Source organism: Chrysochloris asiatica, unplaced genomic scaffold (genome assembly GCF_000296735.1).
Source record: "Chrysochloris asiatica unplaced genomic scaffold, ChrAsi1.0 scaffold00214, whole genome shotgun sequence".
Classification (NCBI taxonomy): domain Eukaryota; kingdom Metazoa; phylum Chordata; class Mammalia; order Afrosoricida; family Chrysochloridae; genus Chrysochloris; species Chrysochloris asiatica.
Genome location: NW_006408732.1, coordinates 3,976,550 through 3,994,773, shown reverse-complemented (window position 1 = coordinate 3,994,773; position 18,224 = coordinate 3,976,550). Strand labels below are relative to the sequence as shown.

The 18,224-nt window shown below is 38.8% G+C and overlaps 1 protein-coding gene across 1 annotated transcript in view; it reads left to right on the top strand.

The window, feature by feature from the left end:
• FRAS1 (Fraser syndrome 1) overlaps nucleotides 1-18,224 on the top strand; it is a 797,189-nt gene that overhangs the window by 288,643 nt on the left and 490,322 nt on the right. Inside the window, exon 3 of the mRNA XM_006872899.1 lies at nucleotides 17,068-17,175. Within this exon, the coding sequence (XP_006872961.1) occupies nucleotides 17,068-17,175 (108 nt within the window). The remainder of the gene's footprint in view (nucleotides 1-17,067; nucleotides 17,176-18,224) is intronic.

Below are 18,224 nucleotides of genomic sequence, written 5' to 3'. Positions count from 1 at the left end.
GTAGAATTCTATTTCGTCCTCACTGGCTTTAGTGGTTGGCGCATACATTTGAATAATAGTGGTATTAACTGGGCTTCTCTGTAGGTACATGGATATTATCCTATCACAGACAGCGTTGTACCTCATGAGTGATCTGGATATGTTCTTTTAGACTATGTGTGTATGGTTAATCTTGGTGTTTCTGGCTCAGGGAGTTAGCTTGCTTAATTGCTTACATTTTTCCTTCTCTCATAGCCTTCCTTTCTTTAAAAATATTTTCCCCACTATAATTCGTGACTCAAGTGATAGTAATGAATAATACCTGAAGTAATTATGTTGGCTCTAGCATGTGGAAACATATTGTACATGTACTTTCACTTTTCCTACCCTTAAGGCTGAAAGACAATGGTAATCTTTCCCACTTAACTTGCCTCAACAGAATTTGGGAATCTTCCTCAATACAACATTTCAGATATAGTCCTTTCTAGAGTTGGCATTTGTAATAGAACCTATTTATTTAGAAATTAGAAGAATATTTCCATTACAAACCCAGGAAATGGAAGTAGCATCAGCTAAGTAATTATTACACTCTTCTCTTTTGCCAAGATTAAAACAATTTGCTATTGTGTTGATTCAAATTTATGGCAACGTCATGTACTGTAAAATAGAATTCTGCTCCTTAGGTTTTCCTAACTGTGACTTTAGGAAATAGATTACCAGTCTTTTCTTTTGAGGCACCTCTCTGTGGGTTTGATTCATCAATCCTTCCATTATTGTTGTTGTTGTTAGGTGACATCGAGTCGTACCATCTTATAGTGATCTTATGCACAACAGAACAAAACACTGCCCAGGCCTGTGCCAACCTCACAATCATTGCCATGCTTGAGTTCATTGCTGCTGAAACTGTTCCAGTCCATTTTGTTAGGGGTCTTCCTCTTTTTCTCAGACCTTCCTCTTTAAGAAGCATAATATCCTTCTCCAGGAACTGGTCCCTCTTGATAACATTTCTGAAGCATAAGAGACAAAGTCTGGCTATCTGGCCATCTTGGCTTAAAGACTGTGATCTTTAATCTTCATCAGTAAGTATTTTAAGTCATCTTCACTTTCAGCAAACAAGGATTTATTGTCTGCATATTGCAGGTTGTTAATGAGTCTTTCTCCATCCTGATTCCTTCTAATACCATTCTCCCCCAACACCATAACTCAAATGCATCAATTTTTCTATGGTTTTCTTAATTCACTGTCCAACTTTCACATGCATACGAGGTCATTGAAAGTACTATGGCTTAGGTCAGGCACACTTTAGTCCTCAAACTGACATCTTTGCTTTTGATCACTTTAATATTGCAATATGTCATTTGATTTCTTGACTGCTGCTTCCATGAGTGTTGATGGTAGATCTAAGCAAAATGAAGTCTTAGGCAATTTGAAACTTTTTTCCATTTATCTTGATGTTATTTATTGATCCAGTGGTGAGGATTTTAGTTTTCTTCATAATGAATTGCAACCCGTTATGAAGACTGAAATCTTTAATCTTCATCAGTAAGTATATTAAGTCTTCTTTACTTTCAGCAAGCAAGGATGTATCATCTGCATATTGCAGGTTGTTAATGAGTCTTACTCCAATTCTGATGCCACATTTTTCTTCATATAATCCAGCTTCTTAGATTATATGCTCAGCATACAAATAGATTAAGTATGGTGAAAGAATTCAACCCTGCCACAGCTCTGGTAGCATAGTGGTTATGAATTGGGCTGCTAACCTAAAGGTCAGCAGTTCGAAACTACCAGCGATTCCGCAGGAGAAAGATGAGGCTTTCTGCTCCCATAAAGATTTACAGCCTCAGAAACCCTGTACAGGGTCGTTATGAGTCAGAACCGACTCCATGGTACTTAACAACAACACCCCTTTCCTAATTTCATATCATGCAATCTTCCCTTGTTCTGTTTGAACAACTGACTCTTGGTCTATGTACAGGGTCCTCATGAGAACAATTAAGTGTCATGGAATACTCGTTCTCTGCCGTGTTGTCCATAGTTTGTCATGATTCACACAATCGAAAGTGTTTGAGTAGTCAGTAAAGCACAGGTAAACATCTTTCTGATATTCTTTGCTTTCAGCCAAGATCCATCTTACATCAGCAATGAGATCCTCATTCCACATCCTTGTCTAAATAAATCCAGCTTGAACCTCTGGCAGTTCTCTTTCAATGCACTGTTGTAGCTGGTTTTTAATTATCTTAACAAAACTCTACTTGCATGCAAGATTAATGATATTGTCTGATGGCTTCTGCATATCATTGGATCACACTCTTTGGAATAGGTACAAATATGGATCTCTTCCAATCAGATGGCCAGGTAGCTGTCTTCCAAATTTCTTGACATAGATAAGCAAGTGCCTCCAGTTTATTCAGTTTGTTAAAATATTTCCATTTGTATTCCATCAGTTCCCGACACCTTGTTCTTTGCCGATTTCTTAAAGGCACCTTTGACTTCATTTTTCAGTATTATTGGCTCTTAATCATATGCTACCTCTTGAAATGGTTGGACATTGACCATTTCTTTTAGGTACAGTGATTCTGTGTATTCCTTGTATCTTCTTTTGAGGTTTTCTGCATCATTCAGTATTGGCCCATAGAATCCTTCAATATTTTAAGTTGAGGCTTGAATGTTTTCAGCAGTTCTTTCAGCTTGAGACATGCTGAGTGTGGTCTTTCCTTTTGTTTTCCTAACTCCAGGTCTTTGCACATTTCCTTATAGGTCCATGTATAGTTGTATTTTATGTTTCTTTAAAAAATGATTTCCAATGAACAAATTATTGGTCTTGCAATATTCTACCATGCAGTCTCCAGCAGCGTTTCTATTAGCATGGCCTGATTTTCCAACTACTTTCCTCTTTATTATAAAGAGGATCTTTCCTCTTTATTTCCAGCCTTTATATTCCAATCTCCAGTAATTATCAATATATCTTGATTGCCTGTTTAATTAATTTCAGATTGAAGAACTTGGTAGAATGCTTCAATTTCTTCATCACTGACATAGTGATTATTTGAATAATAGTTGTATTAACTGGTCTTCCTTATAGGCATATTGATATTATCCTATCACAGACAGTGTTGTTCTTTTTGATGATGAATGCAATACCATTCCTTTTCAATTTGTCATTCCTGTCAGAGGAAGCCATGTGATTGTCAGATTCAGAATGGCTAGTAGCAGTCCATTCCAGCTCACTAATGCCTAGGATATCTATGTTTATGTGTTCCATTTCATTTTTGACAATTTCCAATTTTCTTAGATTCATACTTTGCACATTCCATGTTCTGATTACTAATGGATGCCTACACCTGTTTCTTTTCATTTTGAATTGTGCCCCAGCAAGTAAATGAAGGTCCCAGGGTTTTACTCCATGCACATCATAATGGTCAGCCCTACTTTGAGGAGGCAGTCACATTTTCAGTGCTATCCAATTTGAGGGGCTCATCTTCTGGCACTATATCTGACAACATTCTGGTGCTCTCCACATGCTTCAATATTCAATATTCTGGTGCTATCTGACATGGTTTCACTGCTATTCATAAGGTTTTTAGTGACTAAATATTCCGAAGCAGTGCCTCTCTCCTTTCTAGTGTCATGTCTGGAAGTTTAGCTACAATCTGTTCACCATGGATGCCTCTGCTGGCATTTAAAATACCTGTGGCATAGTTTCCAAAATCACAGCAACACACAAGCCATCATAGTATGGCAGACTGACATATGAGTGGTGGTTTCCATTATTAGTCGAGTGTTTAATCATTTTCTCCAACTAGGGGATTCAGAAGATGGAGATCAGCAGTGTTGCTCGGTTCTGTTCCTGGTTACTTTATTATATTATTGTGACCTTATGGAAATATTCCTCAAGTGTTTCCATATTCCTCAAATATTTTACCTTGTAAATGCTCATAAGCAATCCTTTATGGTTGGCTTTTATTATCTTTTTTCTTTTTACATAAAAGGAAACAGAAGCTAAGACAAGATAACTGTTGAGGTCCTAAAGCTAGTGAGGTCATAAGAGCTATATTCAAACCCAGAATTGAATGACTTTCAAATCCATCTGTCAGTTATGGATGATATAATCTGATTTCTGAAATTTCCACAGGAGGGAACTGAGGCCCAGGGGACTGATTTGCATAGTGTGTTCAGCTTGGAAAAGGCAAAGCCTAGACTAGAATCCACTTACTACTTATTCCCAGTCCAGTGTTATTTTTCTATACTATGTTCCCCCCTCCAATTATTTTATTTTCCTTTGCTCTCTGATTGTTTAAAAAGTCTTCTTTCCCCTCCAACAAGCAAGCAAACAAACAAAAAAACCCAGAGGGAATAGAGGCAAATACTGTTGAATGATGATGCTTGGAGGGGGTTGTAATCATTGCAATGAAATGATGAGTATAAATTGATGTTCTCCCATGTACACTATCACTCAATTCACAATAAAAACTAAAAAAAAAAAAAAAAAAGTTAAAGGGAATAGAGGCAAATAATGTTAATTGATGGTATAGGGAGGTTATTGTAATCATTGTAATGAAGCAAAATATATGATTTACTGAATGTAAAACTGATGATTTGCTTTGTAAACCTTCACTCAATTCACAATAAAATGTGTTTTTTGTTTGTTTTTTTTAAAGTCTTGTTTCTTCATCTAAATTTAAAATTCATGGGAAAATGTTAAAGATTGGGTTATGTTATTTTTCTGTATCTCTCACATTTCTTAGCACAAAGAGAATGGATCCTCAACAAATTCTTTGTGACTTGAATTCTTGAAAAATTTTTCTCTAAAATTCTATTTTGAATGAAGCAGAGGGATAAATACATATTGTTGTTAGGTTCCTTTGAATCCGTTCCAACTCATAGCGACATTATTTATACAGAATGACGCATTGTCTGCTTCTGTGGCAACCTTACGATCAATATGTTGTTGTTGTTGTTAGGTCCCATTAAGTTGGTTCCAACATTGAGCGTCTTTAAGCACAACAAAACAAAACACTGTTTGTTCCTGGGCCATCCTCACAATCATTGTTTAAGTTTGAACACATTGCTGCTGCCACCGTGCCAGTCTAACTCACTGGGGATCATCATCCTTTTTGCTGACTCTCTACTTTACCTAGCATGATGTCCTTCTCCAAGGACTGGTCTCTCTTGATAATATGTCCAAATTATGAGAGATGAAGTCTCACCATCTTGACCTCTAAGGAGCATTTTAACTGCACTTCTTCCAACTCAGATTTATTTGATCTTCTGGCAGTCCATGGTACTTTAAATATTCTTCACCAACACCACAACTCAAATGCATCAATTCTTCTAGGGTCTTCCTGATTCACTATCATTGTTAAGTGCTGTTGAGTCGGTTCTGACTCATAGCAACCCTGTTTAGAGTTTCCATGGAACGGCTGGTGAGTTTGAGCCTCCCACCTTGCATTTCAAGCTGACCTTGTGGTCCTGTGCTTATCCTACAGTACCACACCAGAACACACACTTATATAATTCAATATGGGTGTGTTTAAACCTATTGCTGTAGCTGCTGTGTCAATATATCCATCTTGTTGAGGGTATTCCTGGTTTTTGCTGACTCTCCACTTTACCAAGAGTGATATCCTTTTCAATGGACTGATAACATGTCTAAAGAAAGTGAGATGACATCTCACTGTCTTTGCTTATAAGGCATATTCTGACTGTATTTCTTCCAAGATGTGTTTCTCTGTCAGAAAATTTTCTTCACCAACACTGTTATTCCTGTCAGTTTTTGAGTCTTCCTTATTCATTGTATAGTTTTTGCTTGTATATGAGTGATTGAAAATACCTGGGTTTGGTTCAGGTGTCCCCCCACCTCCTAAGTTATCATAGTAACATTTTTGCTTCTTAAGAGTCTAAAGAAGTCTTACAGAGATTTACAGATATCCATATTAGGACCTTTTCTTTGCAAAATTTAGTTGATTTTCTATAATAATGGTTCTTGATATTCTTGCATCTACTGTTTTAATACAGTTTGACAATCCTCATCTTTTAAAATGTACTTTCAATATAATTATGAATGTTTTTAGATCTATAATTGAAACAAACAAACAAAATCTGTTGCCATGAAGCTGATTTGGCTTGTCCTTGTTGTATAGGACAGAGTAGAGCTGTCCCTCGTGGTTTCTAAACTGTAATCTTTTTAGAAGCAGAATGTCACATCTTTCTCCCACAGAACAGCTGCTGGGTTCAAACTACTGATCATTTGGTTAGCAGCCAAGCACTTTAACCACTCCACCACCAGGGTTGATGCCTAGGTTTTTATCTATCTTACTATTACTTTTCTATTTGTCACCTTTCCCCTCTATTTCCTTTTTATCCTTTTGGACTTATCTAGAATTTAAACAATATTTATTTCCTTGTGCATTATACATCCTTTGTCTATCACCTACAGGCTATCCTAAAAGGAGCTCTGGTAGCATAGTAGTTACGAATCGGGCTGCAAACCTCAGGGTCAGCAGTTTGAAACTACCAGCTGTTCCATGGGAGAAAGATGAGGCTTTCTGCTCCCATAAAGATATACAGCCTCGGAAACCCTGTACAGGGTCACTATGAGTTGGAACCAAATCCACAGCATATAACAACAACAGGCTATCCTAGAGAATGTTGTTGTTAAGTGCCATCGAATCGGTTCTGACTCATAGTGACCCTGTATAGCGTTTCTGAGGAGCAGCTAGTGAGCTTGAACAGCTGAACTTGTGGTTCAAACCAACTTGCATTAACTTGCACTGCCACACCAGAACTCCATCTTAGAGGATACATGTAATATTAGTCAGGAATTTTACCGCTTATCAGTCAATACTAGCTCCCTGAAATACTTTAACTTAATATATCGGCAGTTCAGGCTCACCCACTGCTCCTAGGAAACCCTATACAGGGTCGCTATGGGTCAGCATCGACTCAGTGACACTTAACAAAAACAATACCACCTATGGTGCTGGTGATGTGCCATGGAGTTGGTTCCGACTCATAGCAACCCTCTATAGGGTTTCCAAGGCTGTAAAAGATTTGTTTTGATGTATCCACATATTTACTGTTTTCATTATTCAAAGTCCTTTATTACTGTTTCCATCTAGAATTATTTTCCTTTTGCCCAAAAAATTTCCTTTGGTGTTTTTTAGTTTGGGTCTATAGGTGGAAAATTCTCACAATTTTTAGTAATTTTAAAAAACATCGTTATTTCTCAAAGTATATTTTTGCTGGGTATGTAATTCTAGGTTGGTGATTGTTTTCTTTTAGTGACGAATATATAGTATATATATTGCCATATAATTACTATGCAACTAATACTTTTTGTATGCAAATTAGTTAGTATATATACCCAGATGATTATAAAATTATAAATGAGTCCTGGTGTGGTACTGCAGGTTACTGAGCTGGACTGCAAAGTTGGTTTGAACTGCAAGGTCAGTGGTTCAAGCTCACCAGCAGTTCCTTGGAACCCTAAACAGGGTCTCTATGAGTCAGAACTGACTCAACAGCCTTAACAGCAACAGTGTTTCAGTCCTGGTGCGGCATTCTAGGATAAGCACTGGAATTCTAACTGCAAGGTTGATTCAAACCCACCAGCTTCTTCTGAGAAACCCTACATAAGGTCTCTAAGAGTTGGAAGTGACTCTATGGAATTTAACAACAATGTTTCAGTTACGATGAAAATACAAAGCTACCTATATCTAAAGAAACTAGCCCTATTCTTAAGAAGGCAGATAGACAAGTAAACATTTGGAATGTTAAATCCCTCCTGTCCCGTTTGCCTTAGGAATATGAAATTATCTCTTTGGGAGCTGAATTGATAGAGAAAAATAGTGATTACAAGCTTTAAGCTAAACTGAGTCTTCCTAGTATCATGATTACTTAAAATAGACATATGAGGCTGACTTTTTATTCACTATGGAACTTCTTCTGTGGTTAGCATCTCTAGCTTTATATCTGGACAATTCACTCAGCCTTTTCATATTCTCTTTCCTCCGTTATAAAATAGGGCATTAATGCCGATTTCTCAGGATGCTATGAGGAGTAGGGAGATCGTGTTTTTATGAAAGACCTGGAGCGGTACAGGCACTTGGAAGTAGCTTAATACAAATTCTCGTTCCTTCCCTTCCCCCGCCTCCAGCCTTGGTAACGTACTATTCTAAGAAAATATATGTACGAGAACATGATGTTAACTTGCTTTGCTGTTCAGGGTCTCTTGTCAGCCAACTGAACAAAGACATTTTTCAGTTATATATAGCAGCTATCTTTTCATCTATGATTCATGCTGTTGTTTCTATAGCCAAGCTGATATTCTTATAGCTGATGTCTTCAGGTTTATCATTTTAAGACAGCTGGAGAAGATCTAGCACAAGCTAATCACTCTGGGATGCTGAAATGGGAAGAATGTAGAACCTTGGTATGGAAAACAAGAAACTCCCCACTAACGGGTACTGTATGGAGCAAATCTTTGACATAGGTCTCAGATAGAAAGAAATGTTCACCGTTTTCTCTTGGATTTCTTATTAACTTGCGTTTACTTCTCTGGAAAGAAGAGAACTTCATGTAAACACCAGGACTCCTATCTTTTCTTAACAGTAAATGTTCTCTGCTTTTTATTTGGGGTAGAATGAAGAGCCTTACATGAACTTTAAAATGAGAGCCAACGAAAAAGGTATTGTTTATCTAAGCTGTCTGAGGAAGGACACTTGGGAACAGAATTGAACTCTAAAATAACCTTATGAAAGCTATTGATTCGTTTCTTTATGGTTCCTTGACAAACAAGGACCATTATTTCTGTGCCCGAACTGGAGCTGGGTCAAAGAACACTTTTTTATGAATTCTTTTTCCTGAACACCAGACTTGTCAGGAGAATGAACGTCCAGAAATGAAGTCATGAGGCCCAGTTTAATATTGTGGTCCTTTTGTTGATTCTGAAGGACAGTTAGGGAGCATGGTTAATTTTTTTAGGTTTCACTGAGCATAGGAGGTCTGAGAATAACCTGGGACATTTAGATAACTTGCCCCCAGTGCTATCTGATTGATATTTAATGAAGTTTACTTAATACTCATCCTCCACTCCCTCAACCCCAGTGTCAGCTGGACCGCAAAACCCAGGCTCTGTCTACCTATGGTTTGGGAGGAGAAAAGCACAGTACTTTTTGTTCTTCTGCCTTCCATTTTAAAAGTAACTTTAACAGATCACGTAAGTAATATGATTTTCATTGAACAAATTGGAAATAATAGTTAAGGGTACAAGAAAGAACAACAACAAAACAACCTAACACCAGTCTACACACCATTGTTGTTAAGTGTCATTGAGTTGGTTCTAACAAACAGCGACCCTGTATGGGGTTTCCAAGGAGCAGCTTGTGAGCCTGAACCACTGATCTTGAGGTTCAAACCAACTGTAGAGTCCAGTGCATTAACCAACAGTGCCACACCAGGACTCCATTATGACCACCATTTAATTACTGGTTTATATACTTTCACACTTAGTTCCTATGCTCATAAATATATCTTTACAACTATATCCTAAATACACTTTTATCACTTGAAAGCACAGCTTTTGGGGAGCTTTATTCCATTCCTCTTATTTTTGGTCTAAGAAGCCAAGAGAATTTAAAATCAGATGAATTAATAATTAAAATAGGGTCATTATACCATTCAGATGAAGGAAAATTTATGTTGACAGTTGATATAATATTGCTCTTACAGAATACTATTAATAATTTTCCCTCAGAAATTTGAGTACTGACTAGGAATATAGTCGTTTATTTTTAGAACTAATCAAATGCTAAATAAGCACTTAAAGAAGTGAAATAAGCTTGTAAAAAAACTTCTTGCTGTTAATTTAAGGTATTTGGGGTTGAAGACACTATATTACCTGTAAAATCATTTTATTTACATATTATTAAAATATTAAAAGATGTTTAAGCAGATATTTTGATTGCTTTTTAGCTTTATAATCTCACCTTTAATCTAAATTCAAGTGAAAAGCTATTTTAAGAGCATCTCTTTTGCAATGTTTTAGATTGGAAGAGATTATAAAACAACAGAATTGCAGTTGTCACAGAAAATCTGTAAAGTTTACTTTACAATGTTATTTCTCTAGACATTATGACTTTATCCAAAGTTTTAGCTATTGAGAAACTCTAGTATTGCTACCTTCATAAAACAATTTTATGGGACCATAGAAATTGATTCGTAAAGTTTTAGACCTGAAAAATATACGGCCATCTATTCAAGCTTTGGTAAACAGTTGCATTTGATTTAAAATTAACCATAAATTATTACATCCATGAGGCTATTAAGAAAGGTTTTTTTTGTTAGGTCCAGTGCCTAGATAAAGAAAAAGTTTTCTTCAAATATAATTTGGCACCAATGAAGTAATGACATGGACATTTTGGGGATTTATAGTGATGATATCACATAAACATTTTTCTTCCAAGTTCTCACAGCATAACAGGAGTATCTAAATTCACTTGAGTAGATACTTTCTTGATATTAAGTGTGTATTTGGGGTTGCTCATTAATTTTTTTAGCATTCAGACACAATGCTAAGTGAAGAGTATAGACAAGTAAGAATAAAACTAGATATTCTTCCTTATAGAGTCAAAGTCTAATAGTAAAGGCTTCCTAGGCTGAGCTATGCCTTAAACTGATAGAGTAAAAAGGCCTTATGAAAATCAAGAAAGGTATGTACCAGAGTTGTACCCTTTCATGATAGTTAATCTGTATGCTAAACCGATAATCTGAAAGGTGGATTAAGGAAGAACATGACATCAAAATTGAAGTAAAATGATATGTAAATGATACAGCCTTGCTTTCTGGAAGCAAAGAGGACTTAAAATACTCATGAAGATCAAAGACTACAGCCTTCAGTATGGGTTGTACTTCAATGTAAAGAAAACAGAAATCTTCATATCTAGACCAATAAATAGTATCGTGCTGAGTTGAGAAAAGACTGAAGTTGTCTAAGACTTCATTTTGCTAGGATCCACAGTTAACACTCATAAAACACCCTATATAAAACAGAAGGAAACACTATTCTCACAATTGTTGCTATGTTTGAACCCATTGTTGTAGCAACGATGTCAGTCCATCTTGTTGAAAGTCTTCTTTTGAATGCTGACGTTCTACTTTACCAAGCATGATGTCCTTCTCCAGAGACTGGTCGCTCCTAGTTACGTATCCAAAGTATATGAGATGTACTTTGAATTTAATGACAATTTAGAACTTAGAGGCACCTACGAATAGATTTGACCCGTTAAACACTAATGACCAAAGACCAGACAAACTGTGGGATGACTTCAAAGACATCATCATGAAGAACCTAAAAGATTAATTTATAGATAGGAAAGAAGGAAAAGACCAAAATTGATGTTAGAAGAGACTTTAAAACTTTTTCTTGGTTATTAAAGTAACTAGAAGAATTGATGAGGCAGAAGAGCTGAACAGAATATATCAAAGGCTATCCTGAGAAGACAATGTAAAATATTACAAGGAAATGTGCCAAGAGCTAGAATTAGAAAATCAAAAGGGAAGAACATGCTTTGCATTTCTCAAGTTGAAAGAAATGATAAAAAATTTAAGCATCTAGTTGCAATATTAAAGAATTCAAGTGGTGTTGTAGCTGAAACACTGGACTGCTAACTGCAAGATCAGTGGTTCAAACCCACCAGTCACTCCTCAGGAATCCTGTACAGGGTCACTATGAGTTGGAATAGAGTCGATGGCACTTAACAACATGGGCAAAATATTGAATGATGCAAGAAGCATCAAAAGAAGATAGAAGGAATACAGGGCCACTGCTCCAAAAATAATTGGCCAATAATAAGTATAGTGAACTGTTTTGGGGTCTGGGATCACTGCAAAATTAACTGAGGTGTAGAGAAGAGATGTAGAGAACAGTGCTTCATCTGTGGAGATTAAAGATGGTGAGCAGTTTAGAAACATAGCTTACACTCGTGCATCCATTCTAGTGTGGTCATGCAGTGTCTGAATGGAGACATGCCTCTGGTTATTTCAACTTAGCAAGACGTAAACTATAGACTGTAAGAAATGATACCAACCATCCCTCCCAGAGCACTCTCTACTTGTCATCTTTAGGTTTGACAATTCATTGCAATGGCCACACAGAATTCAGACACAATCCTCACAGTTATGGGGTTTATTCGAGATGTTGTTGTGAAGTGCCGTGCAATTCAGTTCCAGCCCATAGCAACCCTGTATAGGGTTTCCGAGGAGCAGTTGGTGAGCTTGAACTACCGACCCTGCAGTTCAAACAGCTTTGCAGTCTAGCGCATGAACCCACAGCACCACTCCAGGACTCCTGTGTTAGCAGGTTACAATTCAGGGTTAGAAATGGTCAGGGCACAGTTTGTTCAGTCAAGACAACCTCTTCCAACCATGCCCACAAGTAGTCCTCTCTCTGGTCCTTGGTGTCTCAGCCATGGACCCCTTGGTCTCTGCCCTGCTCCAGCAATGATACAAAGTTCTTTTGGGGTCACTGATAAATACCTAATGCACTCCATTCCACTCTAAAACTCATCCCAAGGGCACACAACTCCATGGGTCAGCAAACCTGACTTTCCCCCACTTAAGTGCCTGGAATCATCTTACTTCAAAAGCAAGCTTCTGCCTGGAGACTGTCAGCTTCACTTCTCCATGGGCTGGGAACCCCACTGCTCTAGCTCCTGCTCTGGCTGTTGGTTCTGCTGCTGTTACTTCTTTGGTGTTCACAGCTCTGTCTCCTGGGCTGAGGGGTGTTCAATACACAAGCATCTCAGGGTCCAACAGATAGACTCCTCTCCTGGCTCTTCTTCAGTAGTAATAAGATTCCCCCCTTGGCTTGTGACATGGGTAATTTAAAACCTAGCTGGGATGGCAAAGTTGATCCATCACAATTAGCTCTGTTAACAATCACTCACAACTGAATCATATAGTCCATCAGCATTTCACCTCACCTTTTCTTACTTACACATTCATCAGGAAAAAAAAAATTGTTTGCTGGCAGTTTACAAAGATTATGACTAGAAGCCTTGGAACTATGGCTAGACTGTCTTGGAAGTAGTGTTACCAGAATGTAAATTGTAGATGAAACGCTATTACCAATTTCAGAGAAATGCATTATAACAGTAATGCAAATTAATTTCACAGGTATTCCAAGCCAGGTTTTGGTACTCACTTGCTTTGATGCAACACTTTTTGTGACTCTGACACAGGTAATGTAATCACAGCCTAAACCCAAACCCAAGAATTTGTCATTGAGTCACCTCCGATTAACGGACAGGTGGAGGGTCAGAGAAAAAGAGAAAACCCCCCAACGAGATGGTTTGGCCAAGTGGCAGCATCTATGGGCTCAAGTGTGGCCACAGTAGTGAGGTTGGCCCAGGATCGGGCAGTGTTTCATTCTGCTGTGCATAAGGTCACTATGAGTCAGTACCAACTCAATGGCACCTAACAACAACGTATGTATTGTCAGAGTAGAAATGTGCTCCACAGAATTTTCAGTGGTTAGATTTTTGGGAAATAGATTGCCAGGGCGGTCTTCTGAGGCACTTCTGAATGGAATCAAACCTGTGCCTTTCAAGCACTTAGCACCACCCAGGGACTCCGATCGCATGTTGTTGTTGTTGTTAAGTACTGTTGAGTCGGTTCTGACTCCTAGCAACCCTATATAGTGTTTCCAAGGAACTTCAGGTGGGTTGAATGGTCAACCTTGTGGTTAGCAGTCCAGTGCTTTTCCTATAGTGTCACACCATGATTCCTTAGATATATATTATATTTCTTAAATAATACTCCAGAGTTCCCTTGGTCTGAAGCATAGTCCCTAAGTTGTTATGAATTTAACATTTCTGAATCAAAAAGCAAGACCTTCTTTGTTTTTTTGCCTCTTGGAGTGAAAGCCTTTGTTTCAAACATGCATCAGTTTCCCAGTGTAACCCAGCTCAAGTCAAATGATGGTGTTCCGCTGACTGAATGCACCCTGAGGATGACTCTGTGAGGAGCTTAAACACTTTTGCCATTTCCCCCCCAGAAGTATTTTAGGAGCATTTCAATTGGTTGAGGAAAAAGGATGAGAGAGTTTAGAAAGGAGGAAAAGCCTTCACTAAGCAACAGGAGTCCTGGTGTGACGCTGTGGACTAATGCAATGGACTGTAAAGTCTGTTTGAACAGCAAGGTTGGCAGTTCAAACTCACCAGCTGCTCCTTGGAAACCCTGTTACAAGGGTTTCCAATTATGAGTTGGAACCGATTTGATGGCACTTAACAGAAACAACAGCAAAGCAACTTAGAGGATTCCTAGTGACATAGTAGGTTAAAGCATTGAGTTGCTAACTGCAAGGTCAGTGGTTCAAACCCACCAGCTAATGTGTGGGAGAAAGATGAGGCTGTCTACTTCCGTAAAGAGACCCTATGAAGTAGTTCTACTCTGCCCTGTAGGGTTGCTGAGTCAGAATAGATCTCATTAGCTCATGGTTATTAAGGGCCTACATTACACGGGACATGGATAATTCCTTCTTGAGCGGATTATGGTCTGCCTGGGCAAGGCTGACAGGAATATAAATGAGGACAATCAGGAAACAATGGGGCCACAGATAAGTGGTGAGGAGCCCCACCTTGAGTGGGGGCCAGGTGTCAGGGTTAAGGGCTGGGAAAGGATTCTTCCTTGAGGTTGATGTTTAAAAGAAGACTGCTGCTTTATAAAGTTTCTGCAGGAGTCAGTGAAAAGAGACAGTCCTAGGATCAGGGTGAGGTGTCAGTCCAGGCTGGCCACATGGTTTGTGGTTTAAATCATTTGTGTGGCACTGTAGGGTAAACACTCGATAGCAAGGTTGCTTTGAAAATCAAGGTCGGCAGTTCAAACCCACCAGCTGCTCCTCAGAAACCCTATATAAGGTTGCTATGAGTTGGGACTGACTCGATGGCACTTAACAACAACAACAATACTAATGAGAAGATTGGTGGTTTGAATCTTCCTGCTGGCTCTGTGTAGGAAAGTCCTGGTGCTCTGCATCTGTAACGATGGCTGCCATCAAGTCAATTCCGACTTTTAGAGCAACCCCATGGGTGCAGACTAGACCTGTACTCCATAAGGTTTTCAGTGCTGTGACCTTTCAGTAGGTACCACTGAGTGGATCCAAACCTCTAACCTTTCGGCTAGAAGCTAAGGTCATAACTGTCTTCACCACTTCTGTAAAGATTATAGCCAAGAAAACACTGTGAAGCGCTGCTGCTCTTAACAAATAGGGTTGCCATGAGCACATTCGACTCAGTGGCAATGGGTTTTGCTTTTTTTTTTTTTTTTCATTTTCACATTGTCCAAACAGCTTAACCAAGTTGCAGTGGGGGATGAAAGTCTCAGGTGGGTGGGAAACTTGTAAGTTTTGCCAAGGCTAAGGTAAGATTAAGGAGTTTGCTCTTTGTCCCATCATATATAAAATGGAGCTACTGGATAGCTTCAGGCCAGAGAATAACATGGACCAAAACTCCAAAAACCGAATCCATTGCCAAAGAGTTGATTCCATTTCACAGCAACCATACAGGACAGAGTAGAAGTGCCTCACACAGATTTCAAGTCTGCAAACTGGAGGGAAACTGAAGGCCGCATATTTAAAAGAGGCTTAGTGTCCAAAACTCAATAAAACCGGACAGCTGTATGCAAATCATATCCCAAAGGAATTTGCGGTAAGAAATCTCTGGGAAAACGGATATCAACACAGTATGAAATCTTTATGCCTTCAATTTGACATCATCAGAACAGCCTTTTAAAGAGTAGAAACAGGTCTTTATGAGATCTATGTGATAATTGGTTTCAGAGCTACTCAACAAATGGGCACAATTGAAATAAATATCCAGTATCATGGAAAGGGAATCCTCTATAGTGTGGTGCAGTGGGTTCATGCACGGGACTGCAACGTCGGTTCGAACTGCAAGGTCAGTAGTTCTTGGAAATCCTAGACAGTCGCCCCTTGGAAACCCTAGACTGGGTTGCTGTGGGTCGGAACCAATTCTGTGGCACTTGACAACAACACTCATGGAAAGTGGAAAATGAAAAGAAATTTCTAAGACCTTTCTTCCCAGATTCATTTTCCTATTAACAGCCATTATCATGTTCCTTGCTGTTTTGTGGGAAAATAACAGAGTGCCATCAATTTACAGGTATTTAAAACCGTATATTTATTGACCAAAAGACTTTTATAGATGGCAACAGTAATGAGGTTGGCCCAGGATCGGGCAGTGTTTCAGTTAGCTGTGCATAGGGTCGCTATGAGTCGGTGCCGACTCGATGGCACCTGACAACAACAATCATACTTAAAATCAAGTAAGTGCTCAACTACTAACTGAAAATTTTGGTGGTTCAAACCCACCCAGAGGTTCCTTAGAAGAAAGGCTTGGTGATTTACTTCTGGAAAGGTCACAGCCTTAAAAGTTCTAGGGAGTGCATGTACTTGCCAGTAAATGAGATTACCATGAGTTGTAATCAAGTTAATGAGGTACATATGCCTAGCCTACAGCTGAGCATGTAACAGTAACTTACTACATTGTGTTAGTTGAGTGACCTTAAAAAAATGGAAATACTTCTTTGTTTCTGATGAATGTTATGAGTGTGCAGTAGCAAAAACCTGCAAAGTGAAGTTGGAAGTGCTCAGAGTGGAAGCATCTAGTGGTAGACTGCTCTAGGATGTTTACTGGTATTAGTCAAAGTGTCATTTTCCTTTAAACATGCTCCGATGCGTTCTGCTAGTTAACAGCAAAGAGAAACTTCAAGTCAGGGAACAGCTTGTCCTCCTGAGGTTTCAGACCAATCGATGGTTTTTACTCTGGATATCGACAGCTCACTGCAGCCTGCCCTTGTCTTTGGCTACGTGGATTGACTGTTGTGAAATGGATTATACTGCTTTTATTGCCCCGTGGGGCTTAATCAGTGCCCAGCAAGTACTGTGCATGCCTGTGACTTTCCTTTGCCTTTTAATTGTCCAGGCTGTTGGGCTGCTGATGGTACTGCTTTTGTGTGTTCATACCTTGACTGATCAGTTTTTAACTCGGAGCTTATGCTTCTTTTCAGGATGCCACAATTTGGAAGCCCGATTCATGCCAGAACTGTCGTTGCCATGGTGATATTGTTATCTGTAAACCCGCTGTTTGCAGAAACCCTCAGTGTGCCTTTGAGAAGGTATGGTATTCTAATTGTATTTTAAAGACATTGGTAAAATCAGTGACAGGGAAGGGTTTTTGCATTCTCTTAGTCAGCTATTTTCAACATGTATCCCAAATTCTAATGGAAAACTTTTTGAAATGCTCAAGAGAATCTTAAAGTAGCATGTCCAAGAATATCTTAATTTCCACTTACTGAGCATTTACTCTAGGCTAGACACGGGGTTAAAGATTTTAGAAATGCTATCCCAGTTAATATAATGTGGGACAAGTATATTTATTACCAATTTGCAGGCGAGGAAAGGGAAGGTTAGAGATTTGAAGCAATTTATATAGAAGTCTTCAAGGAACTCTGGTAGTACAGTGGGTTAAGCATGGGATTACAAATTGCAAACAAGGTTGGTAGTTCAACCCCCCCCCCCCCCAGTTACTCCAAGAGAGAAAGACAAGGCTGTATGTTTCCATAAAGATTTATAGTCTCAGAAACTCTATAAAGCTGTTCTACTCTGTCCTATGCAGGAGAAAGATGAGGCCTTCTGTTCCCATAAGGATTACAGCCTCAGAAGCCCTGTACAGTGTTTCTGTGAGTTAGAACTGACTCTACAGCACAGACCCACCACCGTGTCCAATAGGGTCACTGTGAGTTGGAATCCGCTCGATGGCAGTGGGTGTCATAAGCAATTAAGAACTCAATTACTAAAGGAAAGTTTGGTAGTTTGAATTCATCTTAAGGAGTCTTGGAAGAATAGGACTTTCGTTCTGCTTCTGAAAGTTCACAACCTTGAAAAAAATTCCTATGGAGCACAGTTATACTCTGCACACAGCAGGTTGTCATGTATTAGAATTGACTTGCTGGCAATGGGTTTGGGTTTGGGCTTTGAGCTCTGTCTTAGAGTTCTCTAGAGAAGCTTTTGTATATGTATATAGTGAGAGGCTTACATCAAGGAAATGACTCACACAGTTGTAGAGGTGGGCAAGTCTCAAGTTTTTGAGTCAGATGAACCAAGATTGGCAGGTTAGGTGGCAGCCTGGCAGGTTGAACAGGTAAGATGGCAAGCTGCTGATGAT